An 11,860-nucleotide genomic window follows, 5' to 3' on the forward strand; every position below is an offset into this window, starting at 1 on the left:
TCTTTGAATAAGCAGCTGGAAGTAGTAAATATATTTCAAAATAAGAGTCCGGGGGCCCGTTCTTCGTACGTCGCTTATTACAGCCGAGATGAAATGTCACATCCAAGACGATATCATCGCGCTAATCAGGATCTGGCTAATTCGGTTCTTCGAACGCACCTGTTGTTGATGATTAGTATGGCTGGATTGAGTTATCGGAGATAATTGCGCGTTCATGGGTTGGTTTAAAAGGGGCTATGTATCGATACTCGAAACCACGATCAGCAATGCAGCGATTGGCTGGCGGCAAGACAGCAACGTAATGACATCATATAATTAAAAAAGACACCTGACGAAAAACTTGACAAATTTTTGGACTTTTATAAGGAAACAGCCAAGTGAACAAAACTACATAAATGTTATAATAGATAAATGAAATGTGCACTCTTTTTATTTTATTTGAATTTTTTACATGATTCCCAATTATTTATATTCACGATTTCTAACATGCAACATTTTTATTTCAATGTAGTAATTAGCAATTCATTTAATTTTATATTTAAACAGATTTGTTATGTGACGGCATTAATTAAAGTTTCTTAAGGGTCAAGATCATGTTATCTGCATCTCCTGCGCTCAATCAAGCCACTTCCATAATAGCTGTCGTCACTCAAATTAATGCACGACTCTACATTATCTAAGTTTTTCGTCAGGTGTCTTTTTTAATTATATGATGTCATTACGTTGCTGTCTTGCTGCCAGCCAATCGCTGCATTGCTGACCGTGGTTTCGAGTATTGATACGTAGCCCCTTTTAAACCAACCCATGAACGCGCAATTATCTCCGATAACTCAATCCAGCCATACTAATCATCAACAACAGGTGCGTTCGAAGAACCGAATTAGCCAGATCCTGATTAGCGCGATGATATGGTCTTGGATGTGACATTTTATCTCGGATGTAATAAGCGACGTACGAAGAACGGGCCCCTGGTGTATTTTGGGCTTGTTTATAATTATTTGGCGACATTCCAACATTTTTGTTTCTGGTTATTATTGCTTTTTTTGTTACACAAACAATATCTGGCATTTAATTCAATGTATAAAATGTAAATTATTCCATAATTTAATAAATACAGTTTGAAGCAGAAAAGCTTACAATCTAGTGTACTTTTTGTATTCAAATAAGTTAAATATTAAATTATAAATGTATTTATTTTATTAAGTAAAAACTTTTTATTTTATTTGATCAATTCTCATTGCACCCCTAAAGTTATTTTTTCAAATTAGGAGCACATGGGCTCCTTGGGACAAGTGAAGCATCTTGACCTGGCTATCGATACTTTACATAAAAGGACTGCTCACCCATGCTGCAAAGGAAATTGGACTTGCTCTTCAGTTGCAATCCGACGCCTTGGGGTATCACCTGTGACACACAAACAACAGTTTAATCTACTTTAACCTTAGGTGCCAGAAGTATGCAAATAAAAGAGACTGAACACTACTTAAGAACAAAGAGCAAATTTCAAACATGTAGGTACCTGCTGCGGAGCCGTTATCATCGTCATCTTCTTCAGTTTTTCCTTCGGAGAACTCTTTGGCTGGTTTGGGAGGCTTTGCCTCATTCACGCCTTCTTTCATCTTGCGCTTCCAGATCTTCTTGGGCCGGACTATGGGGCTCTCGCTATTGGTCAGGCTTAAGTCATGGACGAAGGTCATTGGATCAATTAAAAGGTGAGGCTGAGCATTTGAAGGAGCTGAGGTATCAGTTGGGACGCCGTCCTGTTCTTTTGCCTCTTTAGAGATTTTCCTCTTCTTCACTGCAGTCGTTGAATTATCATCTGTTTTCTTTCTCCTCCTACCCTTTTCTTGTTTTGGGCCGTCAGGTGTTATCTTTCGTTTCTTGATCTTGGAATCAGGAGAGCCAACTGGAAACAATTAAGTAAATTAAGACAGCATTAACCTAATTTAGTCCATCTGACTCATTAGAGACAATGACTATTTTTAAAAATAAATCTGTAAACCATTAGCAATGCAAGCATGATAGTAAAATTGAGCAATGCATTTACTTTCAGCGGTAGCAACTGTCGTCTTTGGGGTTCTAGGCTTCCGTGGCTTTTTTGTTGGCATGGCGATAAGGGCTTCAGACATATGTGTGGTCGTCCCTTCAACAGAACCGCTTACGACCGCTTGCAGCGCTTTAACCGTCATTACAGAGAGCGCAGATCTTCGGTCACCTCCTGAAGTATCAGCTCCATTCTCTTTGCCAAGAATATGATCACCTGTGGGGAATAAAATGTGTTTTATTTAAACAAGACATCAAAAGATGTCAACAATACATCTGCCAAGCATTCAGACCACCATCTGAAACTTTAGTGTTCAAATACACCTGAATAAGTGCTAAAATTACACATATTATATTTATTATACCAATATATTATACATCCCTAGACAAATATAAGGATGTATAATACTTTGGGACCATATTGGTTACCAGCCAATATCAGTCTTTTTTTTTTTTTTTTTTTTTTTTTTCGGGCGGAATTTGTAAATGTGCATCCCTACATATATGCCTTCTTAAAAATGCATATATGCTCTCATTTCCTGTTTCAGTCACAAACATGCCCCCCTAAGCTGGAGTCTTGGCAGAGTCTGAATTTTGGCACAGTCGGTGTGGCCTGACCAGGAATGATTCAGGTATCATTCTGTTGAGCAACACAAATCATTCCACCAAACAAACAGTTTGGAGCTGTGTAAAATGATTCGTCATGGCCAAAACGTCCTAGCATTCCTGCTGAATGTGTCTGATTCCATTGTAAATATTATGGTATAAAAATAGGACTGTTTGTATCATAATTTTGCCTCATACTGCTAAAACAATAATAAATTAATGGTTTGCTTTCTGTTTGCCTTGAAGGATCTGGCCGAGCATTGCTGTAAGGAAGAGGGGAGGGCATGTTGGCGAGCGTTACGATATTGGCTTCCTCACACTCACACACACACACACGCAAGCAGCCAATCAGAGGCGGCTCAGATCCCTCTCAACACTACTGCATTCCCTACATCTCGCCATCTCTGGGGTATGTTTTCATCTGAAGGTACTGCCCCCCTCCTCTCCTCCCCTATCCTTCTCTCTCCATCCCTCCATCTGTGTGAAACAAAAGACTGCGGCAAGGTCTCGATCCCTCCCACTTTCTCCTCACCTCTCCCTCCTTCTCTATTTTATCTAGTCGGTCGATATTGGATATGCATTTGGTACATGCCCATTACCTTTACTGTCATCGAAGGCTCTCTCTAGGCATCTTCAGGTCACTTTTGACCAAAAGATTTTACATTTCGAAATATTAAAAATCATAGCTTCATCAGAACGGTACAAAACTTGGTAACTTTAATGGCATTTGGTATGTGAACACAATTTGAGGGCACGATTCGAATAGGCTAAATGGACATTAAAAAAAAGGAAATTCACCATAGGAAATTATTGGGAAATGGGAAAATACAGAAAAAAAATTGTGTACACAATCAGCCATGATGCAGAGAAAAAGTGCACAGCTAGTCTCTATTTTAACCTGGAAAAAAATGGATCATTATTATTGCATAAATATTAATTGGTACCATAAAATTATCTCAAAATACAAAAAGAAAAAATATTATAGAACAAAAATATATAACATTGATTTTCCTGAAAAAATGAAAACAATCCAAGGCTTTGGTCACTTTTGACCAGCAAGGTACCAAGAGTGACCCAAAAATGAAGAGGCTTGGAGGGTTCAAAACTAATCAATAAAAACACTAATAATTTAACAACACCGTTAACTGTAATCTTCAGCAAATGAACATTCACTTTTTTATTAATCCATTATTAGTTCAATATTAGTGCATTGGAAATCTCACCTTTGATAGAGTGTGTAGAGGCATTAATCGATGCAGAAAGCAGGGAGGAGCAGTTTTGTGACGTGTCGTTTAAAGAGTCATCCAGTAGAGACGTGGTATCTTTGAGGGACGCCTCCTCGGTGGAACTGGTAGAGGTCATGGAGCTGTTCAAGTTTTCTTCTTCACAAGAAGTGTCCTGCAAGTCCCTGGAGACATCAATCATGGATCCTTCTGTAAACTTTGATTGGTCTCCAGTCTGGGAAAGACTATAAGAATTATCAAAAGTGTCCATCATTGAACTCCCATCCTCAGCTCTTGAGCTTTCAAGGTAGGTTGACTCGGCCAAGGACGGATAGTAACATAAAACTGTTCAGACTGGTAGCAAAAATCCACATTCATTTTTTGGTTTGAAATGCAACTAAAATTGGATTTTTAGGTCAGAGATGTGGCCTGGAATGTAGTGCACAATACTGTTAATGTGCAGGCAACTAGAGTTCAAACCCGACTTGGGTTGTGCAATAGCATGTGCACTAAATTCACTCCTTTACACTCACTATCTATGTAATGAAATATAAGCGGTGTATAATAAAATGAGTGTACAGGCCAAAAATCAACATATGCATCAATGTGGAAACTACAGTAAAGCCTCTGATGGTTGTTGTCTCGTGCTCCTCTGAGCAATTTGAATACAGTGTGAATAAGGTCAAAGCAGAGCAAAAAAAAATTAAGACAGACAATGCATTTTGATCTTCAATGAAAAGCACAGTATTGTTGATTGTTTTATTGCATCTAGGTTGCGTGCAGTTTTCCATTGTCTGATGAATGAGGGAGAATGTGGGTGGAAAAGAGCACTGGGGCAAGATATCACCTGTTTACGGACTATTTTTCAGTTTGAATCACTTCCTAATCCAAAAAGTCAACTACCATTGGTGAAAACACGTCTGACTGGCCTAAAGTTACTTTTGTCAGAGCACAGAATACTAGCGTTGGTGATATTAAAAGCCATTCAGGAAGTGCATGGCACCACCTAAGTACAGGAAATCAGAACATGCATGATAAAACACGCTGCCATTCTTGTAATCATATTACTTACAATATGAATGCCAAAGATTATATATTGTTTCCACAAAGCTATCTGCAAACAAGTGAGACAATCTTGTTTTGAAATGCTATAGACCTCATAAAACAAACTGACTATGCAGCTGGTCACATGTGCAACATACCAAAATGTTTTATTAATTTAAGACAGCACACTAGTATGCATAGATCTTTTCTAAGGCTTAATTTAAGAGGGAAAAAGGTGAGAATTGGGCAGGAGTGCCACCACTTAATACCACAGTTTTATAGTTAACAAAAAAAACTGATAAAGAAAAAATTTAATTTTGTTTTTTGTTTAATTAACAATTACATGAATACATGATAAATCCACCATTCAAACTGTGTTTTTGCCTTAGCCTAAATCACTACAGTAAGAGCCAAAGTACAACCAAAACAGTGTTTTATTTATTACTAGAGGGAAGTTACATAGCGGACATACCTTTTTAATGGGAAAATTTAAAATTAAAACACAGTTTCAAGATTCTAAAACTAACTAAAATAATATCAAATTCATAGTCTTTTTTTTTTTTTACAACTTTACAACCCACCTCTATTAAACATGAAAATGCTACTCATTAGCAATTAGCGCTGCACGATTGTGACAAATCATACCTGTCGATTATTCCCTTTAAATTGTAATTGCGATTATTAATTACAATTATCACAATTTACATTGAATGATGTTTTGAGAAACTTTATACCATTGTTTGAAGCAACTGCATTCCATATTTTTATATGAAAATAAACAAGCTGAAAACACTCTTACTGAAAAACTTTTAACGCCTTTCTATAGCATTAAGCCTTAAACACATCTTAACCACACCGAATAATGCAAGTGGACTTTATCACTTTTTTTTTTTTTAATTGCACCTTTGAATGATTATGAAATTGTGGCATCCATAATTGTAATAACAATTAGAAATTCAATTAATTGTGCAGCCCTAACAGTAATAACACTAGACTGCGCTGAGAACTCTGATGTTGTTAAATATTTAGCACTTTAACTTTGTCAGCCCTATATGGAGATAGAATTGTTGCTTAATTCCAAATAAATAGATTATGCTACAATACTAACTAATGCAAAAAATAAATAAATAATAATAATAAATTAAAACTTACAAATGAGAGTATTAAAAATAAAACCTAAACTGAAATTACAAATTAAAAACTACATAAATAATCTAAACCGTAACAACCCTGTTTCCAACACTCTGAGGCCTGTTTGTGGCAGTTGCTCACCTTGCATCTCTCTGCTCTTAGGCGAACCGCTATCAGGCACAGCAGAAGGGGACCTCATTGGGACCGGCACGTGATGGGGACTGCTTCTGCCTCCTCCACTGGCCACGTGATGGTGCTGAGGGCTTCCTCGTGGAGGCGTAAAGCTCTGCGCGGCAGGTGGTATCATCTGAGTCTGTGCTTGAGACTGAGTTGGGGCCTGCGGTTGGGACTGGTGCGATGGATGCTGGTAATACGGCATTCCATTAGGCATCACACCATAATGCTGCTGTTGAGGCGGGTGGTGCTGTGAATGGTGTTGGAGATGATGCACTGTTGCAGACTGGTGCTGCAAGGCCAGAGGCTGCTGGTGATGCTGGGACGCTGGGATCCCCTGGCTGGGAAATGTCCCATACATGCTGTGAGAGTTATATCCCATGGGCATCGAAGATCCCCCCTGCGGCTGCCCAGGATTTCCCCTTCCCCAATACTGCGGCCCAGCGCCCGGAGGTTGCCGGGACGGTCCCATACTTCCGTTGACTTGGTACGGTCCATGGCCCTGGAAGTGGAGCTGAGGCTGCTGTGGTTGTATCCCACCCTGGGAGCCAGGTTTCTGGTGCAACCCGTGGGGCGGGACGGGCCCCATCGCTGGGTTGTACTGAGACTGGCCCCACAGATAGTCAAACCCCATGCTGCCTGGGAGGAGATGGCTGCTCATATGAGGATAAGAGGAAGAGGGAGGGTGGGTGCCTGGCTGGCCGCTCCCACCTGCAGTAGTGATGCCGTTCACATTCATTTCGCCATTCAGATCTGTGTGACGAACAGCATCAGTTAAAAACAGAGCATTAAAGGGATAGACCACCCAAATATGAAAATTCTGTCATTAATTACTCATCCTCATGTCGTTCCAAACCCGCAAGACCTTCGTTCATCTTCAGAACACAAATTAAGATATTTTTGATGAAATCCGAGAGCTCTCTGACCCTCCATAGACAGCAAGCATCCTACCACGATCAACGCACAGAAACATAGTAAGGAAATCGTAAAAAAAAATCCATGTGACATCAGTGGTTCAACCGTAATTTTTTGAAGCCACGAAAATACTTTTTGTGCGCAAAGAAAACAAAAATAACGAGGAGACAAATTGTTGAATAAAGTTGTTATTTTTGTTTCTTTGCGCACAAAACGTATTTTCGTGGCTTCAAAAAATTACGGTTGAACCACTGACGTCACATGGACTATTTTAATGATGTTCTTACTACCTTTCTGGGCCTTGAACTAGGGCTGGGCGATTTTTCTGATTTTATCGATTAATTCGAATTTAATGTTTTGCAACGATTATATTTTTTAGAAATCGAGGAATTGCGATTTTGAATAGAAATATTACCAAACGTTAGAATTAGACACTTTGACTATGCCAATGATAACAGTAAAGAACGATCGAACCCCATGTCGGCGCACGTGATTAACTGCTCACGTGTGACGCGCTCGTATCACACAGAATGCGCTTTTGTGTTGACAAAGATGTGACGCGGTCAGTGGAATAGGAAAAACATGCAAGAAGATGGGAGTGAACTTCTTTTAACTTGAGCGCCACGTTTTTAGAATGCAGTTTCATGCATGAGTCAGCGCTGCAAGAGACGCGAGCGTCAATGTTTACATGGTTTACAAAACTATGGAAAAAGCAGCGCAAGCGAATAAAAAAAACCTGTGACTACTACTGTACATCTGATATTTCATGTTTGCATCATGGTGACAGGCTGAAAGCTGCAGTTGTTTTTACAGAACATTTATAGTTAATAATAGTCTACTTGTGTTATACCTTCAGTCATTTTGAATTTGAATTTCCTTGACTTTGTGAACATATAATATATGCATAAGTTTTTACAATATGTAGTTGTAGTTCATGCATCTTTTCTGCAAAGATATTTAACAAGTGATTTGTTTAACATTTACATCATGTTGACAACTTCATGGGTGGTGCACTTGGAATCATGTTGTAGTTACATTTTCAAGTTGACTTGTTAAAAATCGAGAATTGGTCAAATGTTCTAAAAAAAAATATCTAGATTTTAATTTTTTGCCAAATTGCCCAGCCCTACCTTGAACGTGTCAGTTGCATTGCTGTCTATGGAGGGTCAGAAAGCTCTCGGATTTCATCAAAAATATCTTAATTTGTGTTCTGAAGATGAACGAAGGTCTTACGGGTTTGGAACGACATGAGGGTGAGTAATTAATCACTTAATTTTCATTTTTGGGTGAACTAACCCTTTAAGGGCTTAAAATCCACCACATTTATGGATTTATAGACTACATGTATGGATAAAAAATGAAATGCAAATACAAGACAGAGACTCACTTTTCCCTTGCTGGGGGAAGCTCATGGAGGACCCGTTAGTAAAGAGAGAATCTCCTGAGGAATGCTTCAGTCCTGAGTTAGCGGACACAGAAGAGTGAGGCCCGTAGTTGAAATGGTTATTTGCCTCCATCTGGCGGAAGAAAAAAAAACACAACTGAAAGATGATACGAGGCATATTTTTAGTATTAAGATACTTTCACTTATGCCACGTTCTTATGCACAGACAACTGTAAATATGCCAATTGTCATCTGACTTCCCTGAAAAGTGTAAACACTGTCCCTGCATCTAAATATGCCTACTAAACAGTATGTAAAATCAGTATTGTTGTGTCCCAAATGATACACCATAGCTACACTATGAACAATACAAGTTTTATAAGGTTATCTTGTCCAGCATCAGAATGCGTGAAGTGTCCATTCCACACCTAGATTTTTTTGGTTAATTAAATGCACTTATTATTGAAATGTTCAGTGTGAACACAATAATCACACTATTTATACTACAAAATGGCACAGAATAGTGCATAAGGACACATATTGGGACGCACCTTATGTCCAAATTCATAGTGTTCAATAAAACTAGGCGAAAAGTACCCAGATGAGCTACTACTTCAGATGAGATTCTGAAGTATGCATCTAAAGCACACTTTACTGTCCCACAAAGGCCATGGGAGAGGATTATGAAAAAAGCAGTATGTCTGGATTACATTCATACTACAACATACTTTTCTTTTTTTTTTATCAGTTGCAAAGTTTGTTCCTCATCAACTGTAGTGCCTACTAAAGTATGTGATTCTGTGATTTTCAAAAAAATCTCTAACAGCCTGTCACGATAACAACTTTTTATTGTGCGATATATTGCCCCAGAAATAATTGCGATAAGCGATATTATTGTCATTTTAAAGACCATTTTATGCCACTGAATATATATACAGCAATACTGGCTCAACTAGTATTCGAGTAAGTTTAGGGCAGGACTTCCCATTTATCCACCAATGACAGACAGGGTGTGGGATATATTCAAGAAACCTACTTTAAAACTTTAATGTCATTATAAACATTAGTCACGATAAACAGTACATGGTATTTTGACATGGATGAAAATGAGGCTTTGAGGAACAGAATGTTATTTTTTATATATATATACATTTTTGGCAGACAGTTTTATAAGAAACAACTTGCATCAGTTCAGTTATTCCCTGGGAATCGAACCTATAACCTTGGTGTTGCTAGGTCCATGCTTTCACAGTTTGAACAACTCAATAGGTTGTGCTTTTGTTTGCCTTGGTGTCTGTCATGCAGCTGTCAAACCATTAAAAACAGCGTTACAAAAAAAAAAAAGTGGATCAGTGGACAATCCATTTTTGTGGCATAAATATTTGTGTGAAATAAAAAAAGTTAAACCCACAGAGTCATGGAAAAATGAATATAAATTATTCCAAATAACCTGACTCACATTTCAACTCTTTACTAATACCACTAATACAATTACTATTTTAAACAATAGGCAGATCCTTCTCATCTCTCTGTACTAAAAATCTGCAGACTCAAACTCTCATCCAACGTACAGAGCGTTTAACGTTCATGAACCATAGTGCTAAAGACAGTGGCTGCGTCTCAAAAACTAGCGATCTGCCTAACTATACGGCATTTATCAGCAATCCTGGCGCGTACATAACGTTCTAATTGGATTTTCTGCATCTTTGTGGACACACCGAACGTTCGGAACGCACCAATGACGCCCCAAAACGCTGTGCAGGTCGCCGGTGTGCGAGGTTTTGAGACGCAGCCAGTGAACACTGCTGTGGCGGACATCACAAATATTGCTCTTCACATCTCAACATAAAATGTCGCAGATAAAGCCGATGAGATGCCCGAGCAATCGCGTTAAATAACACACATCTCACAATCAGATCTCATGCTGAACGCCAGCCTCAACCTCAACACCTGAAACATAATAACAAGTCAGTCCTGGATATTTTTATAAAATCTAATTAAAACGACCTCATGTAGATTTATGCATTTAGATCAAATCCGGCGGCGCTAATTATTTTATGCGTGTCCATCATTAGCCACACAGCTAACTGTAAACATCAAACTCAAAACTGTGCGCTTTCATTCAGAAAGGCCGTGCGGCCGACATAACGCCACTAAAAAGCAACACATACGAAGAAAGAGTGATGTTTAATTAAATATCAAGCGGGAAATGTGAATAAAGAAACGAGAGAGATGTGGGAATCGGCTAGCATGAAGGCTAACCAACGCACATGACCATGCGCTGCTTCTGATCTCTCTCTCACACACACACAAATATAAATATATATCCACATTTGATAAAACTTCTCCAACACTAAAACACCACAGCTCAGGGTAAACCAGCTCATATCTGCTCTAGCTCGGTTTCTTCGTTCTCTTTAATATAATTTCACTCTTGTACGATCATTAATTAACCCATAAAACGAAGAAAAGGAAACGAGATGCGGCCAAACAACAAACACAAAAAAGACATTGCTTTAAGATAAAAGACTAATTATGTATTAACACATATGACCGCAAATAAAGATATAGGGAAGACGTTTCAGTGATGTACATAATGAAAACCTAGAGATATACAGACACGTATAAAATGCTGTTTTGATATGAAGTTTGATTAAAGTGCTCGGTTTATATCAGCGGCGATGCCGTGACAAAATGAGGCCTGCGTTCCCGCATCACAACGACTCATCGCGACCGTTTATGAGACAATAATCGCCGATTAGCATTAATGTTAATTCAATATTTTGAAGTATGAATGAAATCGGGCTCGAAATCAATTTAACAGCGTTTAATCATCGACGAAAGTGGTGTAAACGAAAACAGCAGCTCTTATTTACATAACCACGGGTTTGTGCGTTATTTAAATAATTAAAGACGTTAAACGTTACAGATAAAACGGACTGATTATATAAATACAATAGAGTTTGTGAGCTGTAAGACATTAGGGGAGGCTTATCATGTTTTTAAAGCTCGCCTCTACAAATGCGACATTAAAAACAGACGTTTATCATCTCGTGTCAGAAGGTCATCTTTCGTTGATTAATTCAGGTTATCTTCCCGATATACGCTAAGAGAAAATGAGGCAGCATCACCCACACAACACACTCTCAAAAGTTTCCCCGTATAATGATAATAAAACTGCCCAACCTTGATACCTGCCAACCGCACAGGAGACGGGGAGTGTGGCCCCCGGCAAAAGGACCGATGTGGATGAAGAGGGTGTACGCGATGTAAATAATAAACGCGTAAATCGCTAACCTTTGGGTTTCAGATTTGCAAACATGGCTGGTAATGTTTGAGC

The 11,860-nt window shown here is 38.7% G+C and overlaps 2 protein-coding genes across 2 annotated transcripts in view; both read right to left on the minus strand.

The window, feature by feature from the left end:
* The window catches only part of LOC107750888 (bromodomain adjacent to zinc finger domain protein 2A), a 31,389-nt gene extending 27,189 nt beyond the window's left edge, over positions 1-4,200 (minus strand). The window contains exons 1-4 of the mRNA XM_016566451.1: positions 3,873-4,200; positions 2,048-2,260; positions 1,520-1,906; positions 1,344-1,404 (exon numbers count right to left, since the gene is read on the minus strand). Of these exons, the coding sequence (XP_016421937.1) occupies positions 1,344-1,404; positions 1,520-1,906; positions 2,048-2,260; positions 3,873-4,146 (935 nt within the window). The 5' untranslated portion in view covers positions 4,147-4,200. The remainder of the gene's footprint in view (positions 1-1,343; positions 1,405-1,519; positions 1,907-2,047; positions 2,261-3,872) is intronic.
* A 1,171-nt stretch (positions 4,201-5,371) lies between these two features.
* LOC107750892 (basic salivary proline-rich protein 2-like) lies at positions 5,372-11,860 on the minus strand. The gene is made up of 4 exons (XM_016566456.1): positions 11,707-11,860; positions 8,524-8,653; positions 6,189-6,974; positions 5,372-5,388 (listed from the first exon to the last, which is right to left on the minus strand). Exons 2-4 carry the CDS (start codon positions 8,651-8,653, stop codon positions 5,372-5,374), a joined length of 933 nt encoding a protein of 310 aa, XP_016421942.1. The 5' UTR covers positions 11,707-11,860.

Source organism: Sinocyclocheilus rhinocerous, unplaced genomic scaffold (assembly GCF_001515625.1).
Source record: "Sinocyclocheilus rhinocerous isolate Xijiao unplaced genomic scaffold, SAMN03320098_v1.1 scaffold932, whole genome shotgun sequence".
Classification (NCBI taxonomy): Eukaryota; Metazoa; Chordata; class Actinopteri; order Cypriniformes; family Cyprinidae; genus Sinocyclocheilus; species Sinocyclocheilus rhinocerous.

Excerpts from the sequence above, each read along its gene's own strand:
- LOC107750892 (XM_016566456.1), bottom strand. The coding sequence starts at position 8,653 with ATGGAGGCAAATAACCATTTCAACTACGGGCCTCACTCTTCTGTGTCC. Across the intron at positions 6,975-8,523 it reads CTTCCCCCAGCAAGGGAAAA|ATCTGAATGGCGAAATGAAT; the intron begins GTGAGTCTCTGT and ends TTCGTCACACAG.